Here is a 20,132-nt window from a genome sequence, read left to right on the forward strand (position 1 = left end):
TTTTTCACTCACAGCAGATTTCACCCGCTGTCTTTTGTCCCCTGGGGCGGCCCAGCTCCACGACCCCTTCCCTCTTCCAGGTCTACCTCGATCCCGGAGCCAGACATGCCTGCCAGAGCTGCTGCGGTTCCTGGGTCAGAACGTGCACGCCAGGAAGAACAAGAACGTCGACATTCTGTGGCAAGCCGCCGAGGTACACGCTGTGGTGGGGGGAGGTGTTCACAATAGTAATAATAAAACAGCAGCAACAAATTAAAGTCTCAACCAGGAGTGAGGACAGATTTCTCCCCAAGAACACGGGAGAATCCCTGGACGTGTGCCCCGGCCCCAGGAGATGCTGAGAGTTGCCGTGAACTGCTTACGTTGGGGCTGCCTGAGGGCTGATGAGCATGACTCAGAGTCTTCCCCCGGGCGTGTGGTAACCAGGCTTATGAGCAGGTCGTCCCCGGCAATAGCCTGCACAGTCCCTACGTGCTTAACTTCATGGCTCACTGCGGCTTTAAACAGGTTCACAGCGAGGCCGCCTGGACCCGTGTCCTCTCTTTCAACAGTGTTTCCGGTACACTGCCGCTCCAATCTCCTCATTTCTCCTGAAGGGAAGTCCTTATATGTCAGATGTTTTCTCAGGAATTTGTTTGTGGAGCTCCAAGTCCCTGTCTGAGCCCTGGGTACCAGGGCCATTTCAGAGCTCATCATTCACTCACCCTTGACAAGGGGATGTGTCCCCTGGGGCGGCCACACTGGTTCTCATGCACAGAGTGGAAACATTATTAGGCCTAACCCCCTCATGAGAAATCTGTATGCAGGTCAAGAAGCAACAGTTAGAACTGGACATGGAACAACAGGCTGTTTCCAAATCAGGAAAGAAGTACATCAAGGCTGTATATTGTCACCCTGCTTATTTAACTTCTATGCAGAGTACATCATAAGAAACGCTGGGTTGGAAGAAGCACAAGCTGGAATCAAGATTGCCAGGAGAAATATCAATAACCTCAGATATGCACATGACACCACCTTTATGGCAGAAAGTGAAGAGGAACTAAAAAGCCTCTTGATGAAAGTGAAAGAGGAGAGTGAAAAAGTTGGCTTAAAGCTCAACATTCAGAAAACTAACGTCATGGCATCTGGTCCCATCACTTCATGGCAGATAAATGGGGAAACAATGGAAACAGTGAGAGACTTTATTTTTGGGGGCTCCAAAATCACTGCAGATGGTAACTGCAGCCATGAAATTAAAAGATGCTTGCTCCTTGGAAGAAAAGCTATGACCAACCTAGACAGCATATTAAAAAGCAGAGACATTACTTTGCCAACAAAGATCTGTCTAGTCAAGGCTATGGTTTTTCCAGTGGTCATGTATGGATGTGAGAGTTGGACTATAAAGAAAGCTGAGCGCCAAAGAATTGATGCTTTTGAACTGTGGTGTTGGAGAAGACTCTTGAGAGTTCCTGGACTGCAAGGAGATCCAACCAGTCCATCCTAAAGGAAACCAGTCCTGAATATTCACTGGAAGGACTGATGCTGAAGCTGAAACTCCAGTACTTTGGCCACCTGATACGAAGAACTGACTCATTTTAAAAGACCCTGATTGAAGACAGGAGAAGGGGATGACGGAGGATGAGATGGTTGGATGGCATCACTGACTCTATAGATGTGAGTTTGAGTATGCTTTTGGAGTTGGTGATGGACAGGGGAGCCTGACATGCTGTAGTCCAATGGGGTCGCAGAGTCGGACGCAACTGAACTGAACCCCCTCATTTCATGCATGGGGAGACCCTCCAGCACCCCACACTGGCTGTTAGCCTAGCCAGGACTGGAGCCTGCAGCCAGACGCAGGCAAGGATGCACCTGCGCCTCTGGCCACTCTGGCCGCCCTCCAGGACCTGTGGTGCTCAGCCCCCACCTGGGGATGTAATCCTGTTTGACCTGTCTGTAGTTCTGGCTTGTGCCCCACGTTTCAGTCGTGAGCTCTCCAGCCTGTGGGATTCAGTGATCTTGTCCATGTTCAACCTCGCTTCATTAGTTACGATTTTTATGAATTTGGGTTAATTCACTGTTTCCATAACTCAGGGGCTGCTCAGTCTTAGAGTCTTTTTTTTTTTTTTTTAATTTTTTGTCTGCTCTCATAAGACAGCCATCTTCCTCCTGATGGTTTTGGCCAAACTTGCTTGGGTCTTTTCTGTTTTGTCCTTCTCTACACAGAAAACTAAGATCATAGCATCCAGTCCCATCACTTCATGGCAAATAGATGGGGAAACAGTGGAAACAGTGGCTGACATTATTTTTTGGGGCTCCAAAATCACTGCAGATGGTGATTGCAGCCATGAAATTAAAAGATGCTTACTCCTTGGAAGGAAAGTTATGACCAACCTAGACAGCATATTAAAAAGCAGAGACATTACTTTGCCAACAAAGATCTATCTAGTCAAGGCTATGGTTTTTCCAGTGGTCATGTATGGATGTGAGAGTTTGGAATATAAAGAAAGCAGAGTACATAAGAATTGATGTTTTTGAACTGTGGTGTTGGAGAAGACTCTTGAGAGTCCCTTGGACTGCAAGGAGATCCAACCAGTCCATCCTAAAGGAGATCAGTCCTGGGTGTTCATTGGAAGGACTGATGTTGAAGCTGAAACTCCAGTACTTTGGCCACCTGATGTGAAGAGCTGACTCATTTGAAAAGACTCTGATGCTGGGAGGGATTGGGGGCAGGAGGAGAAGGGGACGACAGAGGATGAGATGGCTGGATGGCATCACTGACTCGATGGACGTGAGTTTGGGTGAACTCCGGGAGTCGGTGATGGACAGGGAGGCCTGGTGTGCTGCGGTTCATGGGGTCGCAGAGTTGGACACGACTGAGCGACTGGACTGGACTGGACTGAGGCGTGTTGTGGGCCTGCACTCTGCCCTCTGCCAGTGGCACCTCTGCTAGTAGCTGCATGGTCTCGCCTGAGGCCTCCTGGCCTGAGAAGCAGGCGTGGTGCCATCTGCCGTGGTGCCGTGTCCCCGCAGCACCGCTGGTGTCTTTCTGAGAGCAGCACACCCTGGGTCCCGCTGCACGTGGCTTCTGGTAGAGGAGTGGCCTCTCACGAGACGCTCATCTTGTTCTCACAGTGCAGCCTCTTGTACAGGCCTGGAGGTGTTTATCTGAGGCTCCTGTGGCCAGATATTTTAGAATTCATCGGGCTCCGTGCTTCAGAAAGGTGATGGGTGTATAGTGTACAGTGTGTGCACAGGCGTGTGACAGGGTCATCTGGGTGTGATGTGCACGTGGATGGTTTCACATTCATTAGCAGTCTGGGGTCTGGAATCAACCTGCTGAACAAACGTTGCCTTATTGCAAAGTATGAATTAGGGAGTTTTCCAGCCGGCACTAGTGAGAACCTGCCTGCCAATGCAGGAGCTGTAAGAGATGTGGGTTTGATCTCTGGGTCGGGAAGATCCCCCTGAGGAGGTCATGGCAGCCCACTCCAGTATTCTTGCGTGGAAAACCCCATGGACAGAGGAGCCTGGTGGGCTACAGACCATGGGGTTGAAAAGAGTTGGACAAGACTGAAGTGACTTAGCAAACTATGAATATTTATACAAAATGGGATAAATAAAAATTATAAGTAGTTTGACATGCTCTCAGATCTGGGCATGTTGCCAAGTATGGCCGCCACAAACTTACCCGACAGTCTTTTGTTCTAGGGCTTTCTGGACCTGGAGCTGTGTGTCTGGGGTTGTGCCTGGTGGCAGAGCTTGTGCTTCTAGGCACTCTTCCCACAGGGAGCAGAGGTGCCCCCTGCTCCGGAGGGGCTGCAGCCTCAGCCTGCGCAGGCCCTCCATCTTGCTGGGGGAGTCTGTGGGCAGAAGGTGGCCGCAGGGAAGCGGGTCTGCTGTGCTGTCCCCACCTGTGCGGATGAGGAGGCGCGTAGAGACTAGCGGTCTGTGCTCTGACTTCCAGAAAGGCCTGGAAACCCGGTGGGGCTGGGTATCCTGGGAGCTGTGCTGACCGCTGAGAGTCAGGGGTCAGCAGCAAAGGGCCAGTCCCAGCAGAGTTGGGAAGGGGGCAGCTGGTCAGGTGGCTGCATGGACGGCAGGGCTTCTGGGAGGAAGCTGCCTTCTATGGGGAGACCCCCAGCCCAGGGCCACCCGGGCCGTGGCCTGTCTTGAGACCAGCTCCTTGGAGCCGAGGCTGGGCCTGGGTGTGGAGAGGTCGCCACGCACCGCCTCCCCAGGTGAGGGGCGCCCTCGTTTTGCTCCAAGCTGCCCCTGCTCTCCTGTCGGCAGGTCTGCCGCCGCCTCAACGGGGTCCGGTTCACCAGCTGCAAGAGTGCCAAGGACCGCACGGCGATGTCGGTGACGCTGGAGCAGTGCCTGATCCTGCAGCACGAGCACGGCATGGCCCCGCAGGTGTTCACGCAGGCCCTGGAGTGCATGCGCAGGTGAGTCCCAGCCGCGCCGCCGCCGTGCTCCGGCTTGACTTTGGAAAACTGCCCCAGGTCTGCAAAGTCAAACCCCTGGCACGGTCCCACCTGGACAGTGTTCTTCCAGTCAGGGAGCGGAACTCCGGGAGGGAAGCGGATGTTCCGAGGCGGCCGCGTGGCCACCGCCTGGTGCCCAGTGTCCCCAGCCACCCCCGTCCTGAGCGTCCCCCAGGCCCCTGCTGTCCCCGTCACAGGATGCGGTGTCTGCAGACTGCAGGGCCCCTCTTCTCCCGGCCGGGGGCTGGGTTTGCTTTCCTGAGCCAGCGTCCAGTGAGCCTTTCCTGGCAGCCGCCCGCCGTCCCCAGCCTTAATTGTGTTCTGCCTCCGAGGCCGCAGGCTCATTTGCAGAGGGAACCCCAGGGACTAAGATAAGACTGTCCGCTGTCAGCGATGCCTTGTTCCCAGCCCTGCTGGGAGCCCCTCGCCTCACATGCCTAAAGAAAGGATAAGAAACCTGCTTTCCGGTCTTCTTCCATGCAGCCGCCAATGCTGTTCCAGGCTCGTTTCCCAGTCACTTCTGCTGAGTGTTCCGTCCCATTTGTCCTCTCACCAGACTCTTCAGAGCGTTCGACTCTCTTATCCTTTCTGTGTCTCTGCCGTTTGACCTTCTCACAGTCATGTGCAAGAGCGAGGCCTGAGCGCCTGCCTCCTGACAGGAGCATTTAGTAAAAAGGCAACCATTTTGTCCTGTTCGGTCTTTCCGAGCCCCCCACACCCCGTGACCTCAGGGCCGCTTACCGACGCGCGTTTAGGAAGTTCTTGCCCCCTGCCTTGGTGTCCCCGGTGCCGTCAGCTGCGAGCTGGTGGGAAGGATGACTCCGGTGAGACGCAGGCCCCCGAGATGCAGCAAGGAAGCGAGAAAGACGGAGGGGCTCAGCTGTCACTGTCGGAGCGTCTGGTCCATCAGAGACCAGGCCTGAGGCGGGAGTACAGTTGATGCCACTCCATCCAGGCCTCCACGCAGGCTGGTTTCTTGAACATGTTTGAGGAAACAGTAGTTGATCCTGACAGCCTCTGAGCACAGGGGCCTCAGGAGGCCAGGGGGCACGTGGGCAGCCCGCCGAGGGGCTGTGTGGCACTGCCCGCCCAGCACAGATGGCCTGGGGCAGCTTCTGACATGCAGAGCACTCTCACAGCTTCCATCACGTGGGCGAGTGGTAGTCCTTGAGGGAAAACTGGAGAATACAAACGAGCCCCTACTCCCGTGGTTTCATACCCGCCCCGCACCCTACAGAGCAGCTCTCCGCGTGCTTGCTGTTACGAGGAACAGTGCTAATAACGTCTTGACACATAGCCTAGAGCCAGTTACGTACATACACATGGCTGTGAGCGAGGTTGATCCGCACACTGGCTACCTCGCCAGTCCCTGCGTAGCACGGAGAATGCACGCATACACACGTGCAGCTGCAGGTGTGATTCCGCCCTGGCGGAGAAGCCTGCCCTTCTCACTTGACTGTCTTGTGAGCATGTTGGAGGGTTAATAAATGGAGGTCTTACCGGGGCTTCCCTCATATCTCAGTCTGTAAAGAATCCGCTTGCAATGCAGGAGACCCGGGTTCGATTCCTGGGTCAGGAAGATCCGCTGGAGAAGGGACAGGCTACCCACTCCAGTGTGCCGGCCTGGAGAATTCCCTGGACTGTATTGTCCATGGGGTCACAAAGAGTTGGACACGAGTGAGCGACGTTGACTTTCACTGGAAGTCTTACATTTGCAGCACACTGTCATTTATCCACCTTGCTGTCGTTGAACTGTTGATAACGTGCAGTGTCAGCACTCTGGACAGGGGTGCAGCGAACACCCTGGTTGCCCTGCTCACGTCTGCCCTGCTGACACCTCTGTAGGGCCGTTCGCAGACTCACAGCGCTCCCAGACCAGGCAGCCGCCCGCCCTCCGCGCTGTCACCCCTGGCCCTGTCTGATCGCCCGGGCCTGGGGTGCCGGCCGTCCCCCTGCGTTAGGGTAGGGACCCTGAGGCTCCGAGGGGAGGGTCCTCCTCCCAGGGGCAGGCCTCACTGCGTGGCCTGCCTCTGCTTCTTGGAAACCCCCGCCTGCCTCCAGTTATGAACATCCTGTTTCTTCTTTGTGCTTTTCTAAATTTTATAAAATCTTCATGGTCAGCGTGTGTTACCTTAACACTTGTTTAAGAAGTTGGTGAAGACAGCTCACCTCTGCCGCCCCTGGGGTCCTCACGGCTCTGGCCCAGGTGCCGTGCTCGCCACCACCCCGTCTGCCTGACCTGTAGGCTTAGGCCACGTGCCTCTGTTTCCATGTCACGGTGACCCCTCCTCCTGTTTTCTGGGTTACCCATGTCGGGAGACATGTCTCTTCACAGGCTGCAGGTCCAAGGTGGCGGGCCCATAGCTGGTGTTTCTGGCTGTGGCATGGCCAGGACCTGGGGTCAGCCCGGCACCCTAAGGAGGCGGCAGGAGCTGTGTCTGTGCCCCTCGGTGGTCCCCGTGCTTTCCCGCTTGCGTCTTACGTGATGGAAGAGCAGAGCATGCAGCGGGGGGTGGGGGGGGCGGTGGGTGGAGCTGGGCTAGAGGACACCCAGGCTGTCCGTGTCCTGGAGGCCCAGGGTGAGCAGTGGCCAGTGCTGTGCTAAGTGTTCGATAACCGGCTCTCTCCCAAAACAAAACCAACTACCCCTAAAGTGACCTGTGTGGTCTTCCCATTTCTACAGCGTAAACACTCTCACTGGGGCCTGTTTCAGGCTGCCGAGCGACCCTGGGGAGCTCGGAAGAGATGTGCCTGCTTGGCTGTTGCCGGTGGAGCCAATTCCAGCTCACTAGTGGTGCCCCGCTGTCCCCAGCGCAGGGGCTGGAGTCCAGAATCGGCCTTTCTAGGTAGCCCAGTGACCCCTGAGACTGCCCTGGCTGGGGACGTGACCACCAGTGCTCACAGCCTGAAGTGTCCACAGTCACGTGGCATCCGGGCTCCTTCAGGAACCTCCCCTCCGAGCTCTGCTTCTGTAGCTCCAAAGGGGGACCCACCAAGTTTCCAGTGAGCTGGGCTCTTGGTAGATGGTGTCTGGTAGAACAAGGCGCTCTGCCGCTGCTCAGCCTGAAAGCCACAGCGGGTCCCTTGTGGGCTCTGCCTCCAGGGCAACCTGAGGGAAGCGGGTGTCATCTGGGTGCTTCATCAGGAGGCAGCCGTGGCGGAATCAGTTGCATCCTGCCATTCAGGCATCTGTGAGAAGGTCAAACACCCCAATGGTTCTTCATGTTCAGCCTGCTTTCTGGAGTCCATGTCCAGCCGCATGTGCGAGCATGGCCGGGCAGCATGGCGTGTGCTTGGCAGCCCCGGGAGCGAACATGGAAAACCATCTAGTCAGCCTACACGTGTGTGTTTTCAGTAGATTATGGTATTTTTTTCTTATTTTCACTTCTCTTTCTCTCTTTTTTCTTGTAACTGTGCTCGTTTTGTTTTGGTATCCCTTTCACACCCGTTTCTGCATATCATCTTTTCTTTTTATTGTGGCTTCATTCCATTTTTTTTTAATCTTATTTTTCGGTTCTCCTCTTTTTATTTCCCCATACTTTTGGGGAAAAAAAAATCCATTGCATGTGTCTCTTTTTCCTTTATTTTCCCTTTTTCCTTTCTCCCAACCCTCTTCCTTTTCACAGCATTGGAACTCGGGAGGTAGTCACGCAGAAGAACTTGAGCGGCCTGGTGCCCGTCCGAGACTTAAGACTAGACCCCAGCCTCCTCTGTTCCATCCCTTTACTTGCTCTGAGCCCCAATTTACTGATTGTGTGGCTCTTTCTGAGCATAGCGTACCTGGTGGCCAAATTGCGTTGCAAATGAGCATCTTGATGAAAAATTAGTAAGTCACAAGAAAACAAAAGTGCCAGTACTTGTCCAGCCACCGTGTACCTAACAGGACGGGAGGGATGTGTCAGAGCATGGCCCGCCAAGAAGTATTTCATGCCTTACAGTTGGACATTCTGTTGTTCTGAACTGTAAACACCTGCCAGATTATTTCACCAGGAGGACGTGTCCGTTTCAATTCTGTAGTTTTCAGCGCTTGTAACATGTTCTTGCAGAGCCCTGTTACTGCTTTGTTTAGCTGGCGTGAAATTACTTGTATCAAACCTCTTACCTTCTGATGTAAAACTCTTTTACCTGTATATCTCGTGTGCCCTGTTTCCTAGAGAGAGGCATTCTGTCAAAAGAGAATTTGTATATTTGATACTATTCTTTAAATGTACTGCTAACCTTTCCGTTCCTTCTGAAGAGAAATGAAAAGGATCGATGCTTTCTCACTGGCTCATCTAGATATACCTATTCAATAGGACATGTACTTTCTGCTTTCATTTCAAAGCGTGGTCCCTAGAATTTCAGTAGCAAACAGTTTGCAGAATCATCACATTCCTTTTTATGCTCTTCCTTTCAAGTTGGGATGACCCAAAGCTGTGAGAACAGTAGCTCACTGTATCAAATCAGGCACATACAGGCACATAAAGATAACATGTTGCACGTGGCTTTAGAATTACTCTTTTACATCTTTAATGGTCACTGAACTGTTCTGGGAATTAATGCATATCGTAACAAAAGGCTTTTAAAGTTAGATATATTTATTTTTCCTGAAGTAGCAGTTTTCATTTAAAAGTTGGCTATATTTATTTTTCCTAAAGTAGCTATTTTCATTAAAAAAAAAACTTCATTTTTAGTATTTTTAATTTCAGTTTCAAGTCCTGATATCTTTTCTCTCTTACAAATCAAACATGGTTAATAACAACAACATCAAAATTTACCAAAACATGAGACCTAACTTTTGGGCAGTTGTGCCAGATAGAGGTGTGAGAGAAAAGGCTACTTTGGTTTCTGTTCTTATTACTCTTAAATTTTGCACGGGGGATGCACCATGAGGCTTGCAGAACCTTAGTTCCCTGAACAGGGATCACACCTGGGCCTCATGAGTGAAAGTGCTGAGTCCTAACCACTGGCCTGGTTAGGACTTCATCACTCTTTAACATGGTGGTGTCTAGAATGTGTAACCTTAACTTTCCCATGTGGAAAAAGGTGGCCAGACACCTCTGAAGGCAGTAGGGGGCTGAGAGGGAAACCCCACCGAGCCCGTGTGAGAAATAGGCTGTGGCTTCTCAGCTTTCCAGCTCAGGTTATGTTGTGCTTCTGTTTCGGCCTCCAGCCAGCTTCCCCCTACACTGCATTCTATGGAAGTGGGTTTCTCTTCACCACCCTAGAAACACTGGAGGGAATTCAGAGAAGCTGGCTTTTCCAGAAGCTTTCCATAGGCATACACATAACCCGTCCACCAGAAAATCTGGCCTCTCCATTGCCTCCCCCAGACTTCTAGGACTTACTCTGAGGTTTCTCTGGTTTGGCCTCAGATCTGAGTCTGGGTTCTGGGAACAGCAGAGGCAGGTGTGATTGGAGAAGCAGTGGACAACAGACGGCAGACACAGGCTTTACATTCTAGGGTGACAGGGTGCCCTCCTCGCACGCGGGGGCGGGAGGCCCCTCTTCCACCCTGCCTGTCCCAGAGTGAATGCGGCAGCGGCCCCGCGACAGCTCCCACCCTCCTTCAGGACAGGGTCACTCTGGTGAACTGTAGCAGCATGGCCCTGGGCACAGCCGAGGTCCTGCCAGCCTGTGACCCCGGGAGAGAGCTGTGTCCACCGCTTGTCCCCTCCACATGGAGGGGGCGCGCTCTGAGACCACTTTGTTGCTTTACTGGGAAGAGGGCAGGCGGCGCCTGCAGTCACGTGCCTGGCTCCCAGCCCTGCCCCTGGAGTGACACTCTGCTCACCTCCAGGCCAGCAGAGGCCGTGTGTGGATGAGGGGGGCCCTTCTGACCACACGTGGCCTTCCTTCCTCCTCCCAGGTGGGGCCCACTGCCTATCCAAGGGGGCTGCGGCCAGGGGCCTAAAGGCCCCCATAGGATCCTCATGGACACCATGGCCTGCCCCTGGATGGAGTGTTGCCTGCCAGGCTTTCCTGCCCGCTGTAGACTTGGCTGCTAAGATAAGAGAGAAACAGAGGGAAGGCCAGAGGCTAAGATTCGTGGTCTTTCTCTTCAGGGGCCAGTCAGAAGGCAGTCCATTCTCACTCTGCAGTCATGAGGCTGGATGGAGAGAGGAACCACAAGATCAGCAGAGGCTCTGGGTGGTGGTGGTGGTTTAGAACGTCAGGATGGAAGCCCAGTGTGCCTTGGGGCTGAGTTTTTTAATGTCACGAAGGCTTTGTGACATTAGGCTAAATATATATGTGAAATCTCTGCTTTAGTGAGGAACAGGCAGGATAATATAAGATGGGGAGATATGCTCATGAAAGGGGTCACTGGCCCGCTTGTTGATGGTTTGGGTTGACTCTAAGCTTAACTCTGGCTCCAAGACGGCTTCAGCATAGGCGACTCTAGGTGTTGAGGATCGCCAGGACACTCACGTGTCCAGATACATTCTCAATTCTAATGGGGAAGATGCCCTCCAGAAAAGAAAAACCAGAGCCATCATTAAAATGAGTTGCCATGTGAGGTTTCAATACTAATTTTTTATTTGAAAAGTAGATGTTCTTAAAATAATTTGTCAATATACTTAAAAAATCATGAAGCTTTGAAATAATTAAAGCCGTCTTTCTAAAAGTCCATCCAAGACCTTCTCAGCGTGCACTATGGATTCCTAAAAATTATGCAGCCATTGTGATGGGTTTTAAGTGGTTCTACCTTAGGATGAGGTGGGCCGGAAGTGCCAGCTCCCACTGCACAGAGCCACCCCTCCACACCTGAGTGCCAGGCCCCTGGCCGAGCTTGTCTGCATACTGGGTGATAGAGCTGGTGTGCATAAGCCTCATCAGTCAGATTTTGTAAATTCACACAAAATTCAAACAGGAAAGTAAACACGACTTACAAATTAAAGTGTATCTTGCCTGTAATTTCAAGTGTATTCAGCCAGCTAAACCAGTAATTAGCCTCTTTAACATGTAAATAAAAGGTAATGTTGAAGTTCACAAATTATTCTTTGTTCCTCAAAGCAGTCTGACGTTTATCAGTGATAGGTGGTTTCCAAAAAGTGTGTACATTTCTTTGTAAATGGAGAAGCCATATCTGAAATAGTCGGATGAGTTTCCAAAGATTAAAGAACCACCTCTGTAGCTTCTGCTTCCAATAGAATATTTTTATCTGATTACTGGATGTTAAACCAACATAATCTTTGCTTCCTCTGGGGGCTCCCTGCTCATACGGCCCTGGCACTCAGCACAGATGAGACACACCTGGCTGAAGGCTTGGAGGCTCTGTGACAAAGCTTATCTGAGCTACTAAATTACTTTGTAACAAACAGGTGGATATTTTTCTAAACTACCTGCATTTATCTTTTGAATAAAATTGCTGTCTTACCAAAATTATTTTACATGTTCTTGATAATGAGATTGTCATTTTCACCTTAAAAGGCTTGAGCAATCGCCACTGATATTTTTTTTAAATGCATGACATAATGGTCTTCATACAACTTGAAATACTTTTTTAAAAAATCAGTTTCTTGGTAACTGCAAATTTTGCATCTCATAAGGGGATTTTGTACTAAATTTGATAACTAGTTGATTTAACTGTTAGTCTTAGGATAATATAAAACTATCAACTCCTCCTCCTGTGCTACAGGAAGTCATTCCTGTTTGGACTCACCTTTGCCTTTGGGTCTGCTGTTGACCAGAACATCCCCCCGAGAGCTCCCCTGAGGTCCCAATGGGGACATGAGGCCTGTCGAAGCATCTGCTTTGCCCACTGGGTTGCCATGACAACCTGTGATCAGTGCAGCAGGAAAGACTGGTGGCAGATTCTCTAGGGAAGGGCCCCCGCAGGGGCTCAGTGGAGCTCTTCAAAGAGGTGACCTTGGTGGGGTCACTTCTTCAGGACACTCCAGCACCGGGAGCTGTACAGCCACTGCCCAGGCCCACAGCATGGCTGTGTGCCCAGGATGCACCTCCTAGGTGGTGGCAGCATGTGAGAGCCACCTTCTGAGCCAGATGGTTTTGCTACACGTTAAAGGAAGGAAAATCAGCATTTGAATTTGAGACTGTTAACAGTCTTTGCCCACAGAGAAAATGCAGCTATTTATAAAGTCTCTCAGCAAGAGTAGCACTGTTCCCACTGAATTTTCTGACAGACCCTTTGAACTAGTTAGGATCGACTTCTCAGATAAACCTGATGTGAAATACATGAAACCATTACCTTAAAAAAAAAAAGCCATCCTCCACTTGGATACGTGATGCTTTCAGAAGGGCAACCTTGCATCCCAGACAGGCCATGTCCATCTCTCTGCTTCTTAACTACCTTGTTCAGAAACCCGCCATCTTGCGTGTACTGTTGTAAATGAGTCCGGCACCCATTTAAACTAATCAACTTTTTTTTAATGCTATGAAAATAATCATTTCATCTGAGTTTAAGTCTTTTCTTTTTTCCTTTTTTACTGCTATCATTTCTTGTGCTTGTTTTTTTCCCCAGTGAGGGTTGTCGAAGAGAAAATACAATGAAGAATGTTGGAAGTCGCAAATATGCGTTTAATTCCCTGCAGCTGAAGGCTTTCCCCAAGCATTACAGGCCTCCTGAAGGGACTTACGGAAAAGTTGAAACATGAACACACGGTCTCCTCTCATTAGCTGTTCCGTAATAAACGTGGGTGCCCTCTAGTCTATACATGAATTCTTCAAGAAGACCTGAAGGATTGGTTTTTACTTTTGTGTTTTTAAAATATTTCACTCAAGAGTCTATGGAGCATGTGTTTTTTTGCGTTGGAATCCATAGCAGGTATTGTCGGGCTCACTGCCGTGGATAGTAACAACTGCCCCTTCAAGTAGCCTTCAGCCGTCACCACACGGATATCCGTAGTTACCTGTATGAACCAAGCCAGGTGCATCTGAAATGCTGAAACTTTTTAAAATGCACACTTAGGCAGCTGCTCACCTTATTTTTCTACTGAGTAATTCCAACTTGAACATTGATTTACAACCTACTTTTTAAAAATCCCCATGGAAAATAGTAAACAGTAGTTTAAATGATTGGATCCTGGGCAGACCTCTAAATGTGAACTGTTCAAGGGAAGTTTTGGGAAAAGCAGCTTGCTGTCTCACGTGGGCAGGGCAAGTGCATCTATGCATCAGCCTGCCAGTGCCTACACAGGTGGAACCAGCAGTTGAAGGAAAGGCTGTAAGATGTGTCAGAAGACAGCATCTGCAAAGCCACCCACGGTGGGGTCACCACTGTCCCTTAGGGAACAAGGTGTCTGGGGAGGTGGTGAGGCCAGCTGTCTCTAGCCCTGGCCCCAGAGCGCAGGACCGCTCATGTGGTATGTCTGATGCCTGTCAGTCAACAATGGGGAATTTTGCAGAGAGACAGTGGACACCTAAATATTTTACAAGTAGGTCTCTGGTGGGTTTCTCAATTTTTTTGGCCTTCGAGAAGATAATGCAATCATGTTTGAATGTCTGATGAAAGTGTCTTTAGGTTTGCAATAATTGTTACTACCCTCTACTCGTCTATTATGTAAGATGGCTGTTGAGAACGTTGAACTGTCTCCTGAAATGAGATTTTGAAAGGGATTAATGGGCCATAAGACTTAGGAATTTCATAGAAAATTATGTTTGGTCATCTATTCTAAGATGATGAGTCATCTGCACAGAGCAGAGTTTTTTTCTTAGTTTATGTTTTATCAATTGTTTTTTTATCATTATTATGTTTACATGTTATTTAAAAGGCTGTAAAAGAAATACATGTGGCACATATTCATGATGTTGATCCTAAAGATTTGTGAACCCTTAGGAAGTTCCTGTGTCTGAAATTCTAAATGTTATTCTTTGGGCTCCCTTAGAAATGCCACCAGGCAACAGGTAACAGACTCGGGCCTGGAGAGCACAGGCAAGACCACCCTGTGCAGGGATGCAGGGTGGGCATCAGGTACGGGTGAAACCAGGTGACCTCCCGGACCCCCTCCTCCTCAGGTCAGTTCACACACGGAGCCTGCTGTCTGCCGACGCCCACTGGTGAGTGTGAACTGGTGTGGAGGGCGGGTCAGTGAGGCACACAGAGGCAGGGAAACTTGCCCAGCAAGCCCACTGTACCGCTGGTGTCAGCTTCTCCCGCCGTGTCCATCCCCGTCCAAAGACGACTTTGTGATGGCAGATTTAGTCTTTCACTTTCACCATTTCATTGTCTGGTTAGCTCTACCTTTCCATCTTTACTCACTTTAACATCACTACGTTTTAAAAAAAATTCCCTTGAATTTTTAATGTTATTCATATAACTTTCAGATTTTTTTTTTTTGGTCTGAAGAGCATTACCTGCATTTATCAAAAGGGAATAGAGCAAATGCTGTGTCATCTGTTTGCAGTTTTGCATGTGGCACCTTTTTGTGAATATTCTCCTAATTTTGTCTACATATTATCGATCACCAGAAGAGTCTAAGACTTGGCTAATCACATAGAAGATACTCTGGTTGCAGTATTCCACCTGAGTGTGACTCCCTGGCTCCTGTGTGACCGTGGGTCTCCCAGCGGCACTGGGCATGCTCGCCGAGGGGGGCCATGCTGCTCACCGCGATAGCCGCGGCTCCTCAGGTCACACGGGAGCTTTGAGTTTCCCGCGGCAGAAGACAGGCAGTGGTCCAGGTCTCTGTAAAATAGGGGTTCCAGCCAGTGTTCCCTATAAGGCCCCCACTTAGAAATGTTGTGACGTACTGAAAACTCAGATGGGTTCTGTCAAAGCGTCTGCAGCTCAGCTGCCTCTGGTTTCCTTTAAAACATGTACAAACATTATACAATACAGTTTTGTCCCTACACAATTGTATTTGCCAACCTTAGTGCTTTAAGGTACTTTTATTTATTTGTTTTGGACAGTATTAATAAACACATAGTTACTGTTTTATATATTCTTAGCTCATTCAAAGCCATGTATGCTATAAATGTGCGAGTCTTTAGAATGACAAATAATAAACAACTGACAACATGAAACCCGGCCTGAGTCATTCTGTTACCTGAGGATGGTTCTGGGGCCAGCACCTGGCTGGACCATCACCGATGGGCACTGCATTGAGTGTCTATAAACATGAAAATTCTCGTTTATAGCCCTGTTTGCATGTCAGATTTTGTGTGCACCCTGTGAGAGTGGAGTTCCAGCTAAGCCCTGCTGGCTTTCAAAGCCAGATGCTCTGGGGGCTCCTCTTCCCAAAGCTGGAGCCCCAGGCTGGGGAGCCTGACCTGGGGCTCAGCGCTCACTTAGCGGGGGAACCTCTGCAGTGTGTAAGCTGTGGCCTGACCACCAGGGATATGGTTTAATTGTATTGCTAGTGTACCTCTCTGCCTGCCTTGTTGAGGCTCCTCCTTTGACTTTGGTTGTGGAGCATCTGTTTTAGGTTCTGGTCTTTTTACTGATGGCTATTCGGCAGGCAGTTGTGGCCTGGGTGTGCTCATGAGAGGACGTGGGCTCAAGGCCCTGCTACTCTGCCCTCCTGTCCCAGAAACCGAGGCCATGTAAGCCAAGGCCGCCGTGCCCTCCACAAGATGGATGTGTGCACAGTAAGTATGAGAGACAAAACCCTTTACACCTCCAGCAGGAGACAGGAGGTCTCCTGAGATCTGTGCTCAGCGTGGACACAGCGGGCAGAGGCGAGGGGCTGGCACCACGCCTTTCTGAGCGCCAGCTAGCTCTGCACGTATCCTCCCATGTCCACGAGTGTGGGCGGCTGGCAGTCCGTCTGTGACTCGCTAAAGTGCTGCCCCGTGGTCTCGCTGCTCACTGTTGCACCCTGTGCTTGGCACACCTGCCTGGGATCTCCCTCGGACAGATTCCTAGCAGTAGAAATGTACAGCTAAAGAATAATTTAACCGTTCTGAAATTTTTGGACTTTTAGTATTACCACAGTACTCACAGAACATTAATTAACCTACCACCTGGAACACCAGCCTTTCCCTTTCTCGTCGGAGCTGGAGATGGCACCTTGTTCCACTTCTATTTCTTTGATTACTCTGAAACTGAACAGCTTTCATACTATATTCATGCTTCTACTTTTGTAACTTCGACTGTTGGTCTTTTTCATGTGACTGTTTTTAATACTATATTCTTGTCGTATTTTGCAGTTTTTTTAAAAACCTATTTGTCAATTGTCTTTTGGTTTCATTGATGGTAAGGGGCCTGCGTGCTAAGTTGCTTCAGCTGTGTCTGACACTCTGTGACCCTATGAACCATTCCCCGCCAGGCTCCTCTGTCCACAGGATTCTCCAGGCAATAATGGGATGGGTTGCCGTGCCCTCCTCCAGGGGATCTTCCTGACCCGGGGATCGAACCCCCAGCTCTTACGTCTCCTGCACTGCTGAGGTACTGGGGAAGTCCAGGTAGGGATCTAGAGAAGTGAAAACATACTGTGTGATGATGTACATACCTGTCTTTTCATTTTGCTGCTTATTCTGAAATGAGTCCTGGCTTCCCCAGTGAAGTGACCACTGGCCCCATCCTCGTCCACGAAGAGGCTGCCATGCTGTGTTCTCACTGCGGGAGGCCAGTGTGCTCGTCTCCTTGCACACCCACGGTTGAAATCCACTTATGGTTCCTGCCTTTGCTCTGATACTGAGGTTATGTAAAAAATATTCGCCTGTTCTTACTTCTAGAACTTTGATGGTTTGCTTTACATTTAGAGCGGTTCATCTGGGATGATTTCTGGCACAAGGCGTGAGTTCCATCTGCTGTAGTCAGCATGACTCCCTCTAAGCCAGCCCGAACGTTGCTTCTTTAAAGAGAAGGTAGAAGTTGTAAGCCACTGGCCACAGTCACCAGGCACTTCCTGCTGCCCCTCTTCAATGCCACCCCAGGCTTCCATTCCAGCCTGTAGTGGGTGACTTGGTTCAGCCGGGCTGCTTGGTTCTAGGGGCAGTGACCATGGAGGTTCTGATCTGAGGAAGCTAAGAGGAACTGGCTGATGGGAGTTCCCATTTGTAACTTTGCTGAGGACATAAACAGTCCTGTTGAAACAGTGCTTTTGAAAGGGCCCGCCCTTTTGTTACTTTCTTGAAGGCTGTTCCAACCTGTCTCCTTTTTTAAAAAACCTTTTTGACACAGTTGATTTACGATGTTGCGTTATTTTCTGGTATACAGCACAGTGACTCAGTCCTGTATCTGTGTATATCTATTCTTTCATATTTTCCACTAGAGGTTTTCACAAGTTACTGAATATAGTTCACTGTACTATATATAGTAATGTGTATATGTTAATCCCAAACTTCTGTCCCTCGCCCCACCTCTCCTACAGTAGCCACAGGTCTGTTTTATATGTCTGAGAGAGTGTTTCTCTGTGCACGCTTTTAAAATTATGGCTGCACTGCAGCATGTAGAATCTAGTTCCTTGACCAGGGATCAAACCCCGGGCCGCCTGCTTTGGGAGCATGGAGCCTGAAGCCCTGGACCATCAGGGAAGTTCCTATTTCTAAGTTCACTTGTACCGTATCTTAGAGCCCATATATAGGTGACATACGTTCCTGTCTGACTTTGATCCTCTCTAGGTCCACCCGTGTTGCTGCAAATGGCATTCTTTCATTCTTTTCTATTCTGAGTAGTGTTCCATTGTGTGTGTGTGTATATATACACACACTCACCGCCCCCACACATCTTTATCCATTCATCTGCTGATGGACATTTAGGTTGCTTCCATGCAACCTATTGTAAACAGTGCTGCAGTGAACACTGAGATGCGTGTATCTTTTTGAATTTGTTTTCTCCAGATACATGCCCAGGAGTGGGATTGCTGCCTCATATGGTAACTCCATTTTCAGTTTAAGGAACCTCCGCACTGCTTTCCGTAGTGGCTGCACCAATTTACATGCTATGTGCTTTGCTGAAACATCAACCAGCGAGTTGGAACCATCTTTGACAGCTCCCTGCAGTGTCCACCCCCAGCCTCACACTCCTGTGCTGTAGTCGTGAGGTCTCGCTTCCTGCACAGGGTGACCCCCCTGTCAGGCGGCAGAGTTCCCAGCGCTGCCTTCTGTTCTGGGCTGGCGAGCGCCAGCAGCTGCGCCAGTGGAAGGGCCGGGCCTCACGTCTGGACATCCTCTGGGGGCAGCACCTTCTGGCAAGAAGCCCTCGTGAAACTCTCCATGTGGAGGGGAACCAATGCTTCCTTCCTCCAAACGTCTTCCCTTACAAGCCTCAAGTTTTTTTAATGCAGTTACTGCTCTGCAGTATATGAACCCTAGTCCAGAAGCACAAAGTTCCGGGAGACAGCACAGCTCAGGGTGCTTGACGTGCCCCATACTGCTCACGGGGGCTGCCCAGAGGGAGGGCAGGGCTGCCCTACAGCTGGTGATGACTCTATATACTTTTAAATGTACCTCCTCTCAGAGGCCCTTTCCAAAAGCAGGAAGTAAGTACATTTACAGTGGATCAAATTGAGTATTTGAGTAAGGAAAACAAAAATGAAAATTCAGTCCTTCAGAGGTAAGATCTGCCTTGAGGTAAGATTTGCCTTTAATTCCCCCGAGCACCCAGCAGCACAGGCACTAGAGGGGGGAGTGATTGGAGAGATGGAAACTTGTATTTAGCACACGCCATGCTCCCAACAGGATCCTGGAAGCAAAAGAGCCCCGGCCAGAATAGAGCATCCAGTGCTTGGCTTATACCGACTGCGGGTGCTGACAGCCACAGGTCGGCCCAAGAATCAGCCCACAGTGTGTCTGGGCGTCAGATGGTGACGTCCCGTGGAGAGCGCAGGTGGGGGCCTTGCTGTGTCCTGAACTGCAGCAGGGCGCTGTGAGGGGAGCCACACAGGGTGCCTCCTGCGCCCACAGCTTAGCCTGTGCCACTCAGGGGAGAATCCTCTCCCCAGTCTGAGGTTGGGCAAATGGGTAACAACTTTGTCTTCTTTTTATTGCCGCTCTCACTACCTAGGCTCTGACACAGATTCCACACTCCCAAGCGCCCACCTCGGACACCCTCTGGGCTTCTGCATTACTTGGCACTGACCGCTTCCTGCACCGGGCTTCCAGTGGGCCTTTTTGGCCAGTCCAGGCAGGTCTGCATTTCATCACTCTCTGTTGCACCCTTTCACACACACCAGCCAGGCTGAGGAGAACAGGAAATGTGCTCGCTCTCAGTGAGGAGGAGCCTGCCTGTGTCAGAGAGGAAGGCAGGGTGTGGCACTTCGCCCCACCTCCCTAATGCTCCCCTCGCTCTGGGCCTCTGTGGTTCCCGCTCCTGCTCCTCTCTACTCTGCCCAGCCCTCTTCACTCCCATCGGCTGTTGTCCTCCACCTGTCACCAGCACTGTGGTGGTCCCTCGGTTTCTTCTGTCACACTTCATATGCTCCTCCTGAAAAATCTTGTTAGTTTTTCATATAGAATAAATTACCAATTATTTGGTAAGCAGTTACCGAATAATTTGCTAATGACCCTTACATTTCCAGATCTATCCTAGACTCTGCCCAGACTCATCTGAATATCAACCACATGCCAGCCATTCCACCTGAGTGTCTCGTTGGTGTCCCAAACACAGCATGTCAACACCAAACTCACATTCTGTCCTCCAGACTAGCTGAGCTCTCCTAGGATAAATGACCTCCCCTTCCCATCAGCCACTAAGAGCCTGTCTCTTCAACCCATCCCATAATTTCCATCCACATAGTCACAGCCCTGGTCCCCGTCTTGAGTTCATTCTGATCTAGACCACTTCCC

The 20,132-nt window shown here is 50.3% G+C and overlaps 1 protein-coding gene across 12 annotated transcripts in view; it reads left to right on the forward strand.

Annotated features, from left to right (window-relative positions):
- The window catches only part of INPP4A (inositol polyphosphate-4-phosphatase type I A), a 121,943-nt gene extending 103,164 nt beyond the window's left edge, over positions 1–18,779 (forward strand). For 6 of the 12 annotated variants that reach the window (XM_059891344.1, XM_059891348.1, XM_024998883.2 and 3 more), the window contains 3 exon segments: positions 81–193; positions 4,270–4,424; positions 12,925–15,425. In XM_059891344.1, coding sequence (XP_059747327.1) covers positions 81–193; positions 4,270–4,424; positions 12,925–13,057 — 401 coding nt within the window. In that variant the 3' untranslated portion in view covers positions 13,058–15,425. 12 annotated transcript variants of the gene reach the window in all.
- Positions 18,780–20,132: the final 1,353 nt, after the last annotated feature.

Source organism: Bos taurus, chromosome 11, assembly GCF_002263795.3.
Source record: "Bos taurus isolate L1 Dominette 01449 registration number 42190680 breed Hereford chromosome 11, ARS-UCD2.0, whole genome shotgun sequence".
NCBI lineage: Eukaryota > Metazoa > Chordata > Mammalia > Artiodactyla > Bovidae > Bos > Bos taurus.